This window comes from Varroa jacobsoni, unplaced genomic scaffold, assembly GCF_002532875.2.
Source record: "Varroa jacobsoni isolate VJ856 unplaced genomic scaffold, vjacob_1.0 scaffold_242, whole genome shotgun sequence".
Classification (NCBI taxonomy): domain Eukaryota; kingdom Metazoa; phylum Arthropoda; class Arachnida; order Mesostigmata; family Varroidae; genus Varroa; species Varroa jacobsoni.
The window spans coordinates 262,635-265,727 of NW_019213144.1; the positions used below are offsets into that span (position 1 = coordinate 262,635).

The 3,093-nt window shown below is 41.2% G+C and overlaps 1 protein-coding gene across 3 annotated transcripts in view; it reads right to left on the reverse strand.

The window, feature by feature from the left end:
- Positions 1 to 2,008, reverse strand: part of LOC111273982 (ribosomal protein S6 kinase alpha-4) — a 7,672-nt gene extending 5,664 nt beyond the window's left edge. For 2 of the 3 annotated variants that reach the window (XM_086967482.1, XM_086967483.1), the window contains exon 1: positions 46 to 149. In XM_086967482.1, the coding sequence (XP_086823608.1) occupies positions 46 to 147 (102 nt within the window). In that variant the 5' untranslated portion in view covers positions 148 to 149. Of the gene's footprint in view, positions 1 to 45; positions 150 to 1,141 lie in introns of those variants that run through there. The other variant, XM_022856032.2, reaches the window with a different exon arrangement.
- Between the last annotated feature and the right edge of the window lie 1,085 nt (positions 2,009 to 3,093).

Genomic DNA, 3,093 nt, shown 5'->3' on the forward strand with positions numbered 1-3,093 from the left:
AAGCATAGTGAATAGCAAGAGAGGCTGTTGAATCGTGATGCAAACCTGCACACAGAAAGATACCCTATGCCAACACTTTTTTTCCATCTCGAAGATTCTGCGGTGAGGCCTGGCGATTTTACGGCGTAGTATGCGACATATGGCCATTCGACCGGTGAGAGTATGTCTCACAGAGTAGAGATAATCCTCAGATGTAATTCGCAACTCAGCAACAATCTGGAGCTGGTTAAAGGCCCAATGGTCGTATAACGTGTATGATGCATGGCTAAACATTGACTTAATCAGATTCCACAATGACTGCTCTTCAAGCAAATTCATTAGACCACCATTCCTGACGCTGTGTGTATCACGAACGGAAGTTTGAGGCACCCCCCCTACCGGCAAACTTATGCCAATTCGTGTGGCTATCTCCTTATTCAAGTTACAGGACAAGGATAATGTCGAGCGGATAGCCTTCAACATTGCGTGGCAGAACGTCTCGCTTACGTCAACCTCGACTTACGACAATAGCCACGGCATCGGAAGATGCTTTGCTTCGTCAACGCTATAAAAATAATGACAGATTAAAACAATGTTACACGAGTACGCACCTGTGCTGGAGTTACCGTGCCTCGAAGTTCTACCAAGGAAGTGTGTTAAGCGCCAACAAAAATATCGTCCTTAATAATCATAATAAGTGTGTCAAAAACATATTTCCCAATGGCTTTAGTCTTTCTAAAATATTTCTGGACACACGACACTTTCATTACAACGTGGGTAACACAACGAAAACACATAACAGATCCCTGACTTGCAACTCTTCCGGTTTTTCCTAGAATTCCTAGAAACCTCGAAAAACAGACTGATTCCTGTTCAATTTATTTTAACAAATATAATGTTGGATAATATTAAGCTAAGCAATTTTTCAGTAAGCAACGACACGGAACTTTCTATCGTTAAAACCTAAAGGTTACAAGCGGTTCGAAGTAACGCATGTTCCCCTCAGGCTTTCGGTGTCCTCATGTTGATACCAAATAAAAATAACCCAGTATTCAATATTGAGCGGGTCTATAAATTCGCTGTGTTTTGCAGGCGCAGGTAAGCACCCACTAATAGAATAATACTGTAGTAAAGATGCATTAACATAATAACAGGTGCTTACCATGATCATCCCGTTGATTCTTTGAGCGCATATAGTCGCGGATCGTCATGGCTGTGGCAGCTGTTTTCTGCTATTGCAGAGAAAGGAGCAGTCGACCCATTTGATGAATGAGTGTAGCAGCAACGGCGGCAGTTATGATTGGCTTTCTCGACAAGCGTAGAAGCTATGACAATTAATCTGCTAACAATTCGAAAAAAGCATTAACTTGCACGACCATGTAAATAGTTCGAAACGTTTTCGGGGGCGGGTGAAATTACGAAAGACTTCTTCAAAAGGCCTGCGCCAACATCTTGACTGTAGGGGAGATAGGGCGGACAACTGGACACGAGCAAATTCAACTACTGACAGTATTGAAAACCATCTTGGCGGTGAAATAACGATGGCTTGCGACGATGCCAGAAGTTGTGCTGCAAATAGAAAAAAGTCTTCAAGACTCGAACGGACACTGCGATGGGACAACTCGTTGTTGTGTTCTTCAAACGGGACGCAGAAAAAGCAGACCTCGAGGATATTGATTGCTAAACAAACTTGTCATATGAAAAGACTGACAATGATGTCGAAAGCTGGTACCAAACGCTAACAAACGCCGCCAACGGTATGCTGAATGTGACCGTTTCGTCTGCTGTTGATGTCATGTTGTTACTGTTGCTGCTGTTGATCTTGTTTCGTACGAAGCAGCTCAGCAGTTAGATCCATTATATTCTGGGTAACATCATCTCAAAATATCTGGCAGTATTTACGTTTGAGCTTTTTTAGATTGAAATGATCTAATCCCAAGATGAAATTAATGCAAAGGAAGGCCGAAAAACACCCTTCCCCCGCCCACAAAAGTGGTTTATCGACACAAGACCTATTAGCTAACAATCGTAGCGGTTCGATCAGAACTTTCTTGGTATAACTTAACTTTTTTTTTTCAAAATATTATTGCATTGTAGTGTAATCTAATAATCCAATAACGTACCATTATGTCAGAATAGTGCGGTAAAAGTATAATATTTGATAATATATATTGACTGAGTAATTTATTATATAATACTTTAGTAACTATATTTCTCCCTGCTGATGTTAGATTATTATAGTTGTTAGTAAAGTATACGTATTTATACAATACTGCAAATAACAGTAGCTGATTCTTGACGTAAATTATATCTAATGTGTAAGCTATCCACGTGGAGCTCATCGGATTATCGGCGGGTAACTGGATAGAATGAGTCGTAGCTTCCTGAAGGTAACATTTCGCATGCGTTGCCTGACACGTTTATTGTGACCTATTCCTGACACTATCAGTTCTTCTACGGAAGTCAAACTGCAAAACTATTACCGTATACCGCTACACTCCTTTCGGAGGATCACCTCTGAACCGTTAACACCGCCTCCAGCTTCAAAAAAATGCCTATAAATTATTTGAGACGACACCTCAGGGATCGCTAATAGGAAATTTCCTTTTGCGATGCATCCGCTTCCACACATCAGTGGTAGTTCTTGCCGCGGCGTATGGGTCATTCTTACACTAAATACCAACGCGATGTGTCCTTCACTGGAAACCTTTGAGGCTCCTAATGTTTTGAGCAGTGCGTTCGTACCGATATTAGCGTGGGCTTCATGATTAGGCGAACTTTTACGGTAAAAGAGACCTCTCATCGCACGTTCGCTTTTATCAACTCGTCCATTTTCATAACAGCTTAATGTAATTAGGCTGTGCCTAGAAAGCGTCATAGAAAGCGGTATAGTTGCGACATTAATGTTGCTGTAGTTACAGCTGCCACCAGAACAATCTTCGTGAGTATCAAAAAACTATTTAACGGAATTATTATTGCCTTATTGTTTTCCTCCATTTAGGGACTATAATATACAGTGTTTTCAGGTTGACCACGATGCATGTATATCGTTATCATTGCCTTTCGCCGCAAACTACAGGGCGTTGCTGGATATTGACCTTAAACGCTCAGTAA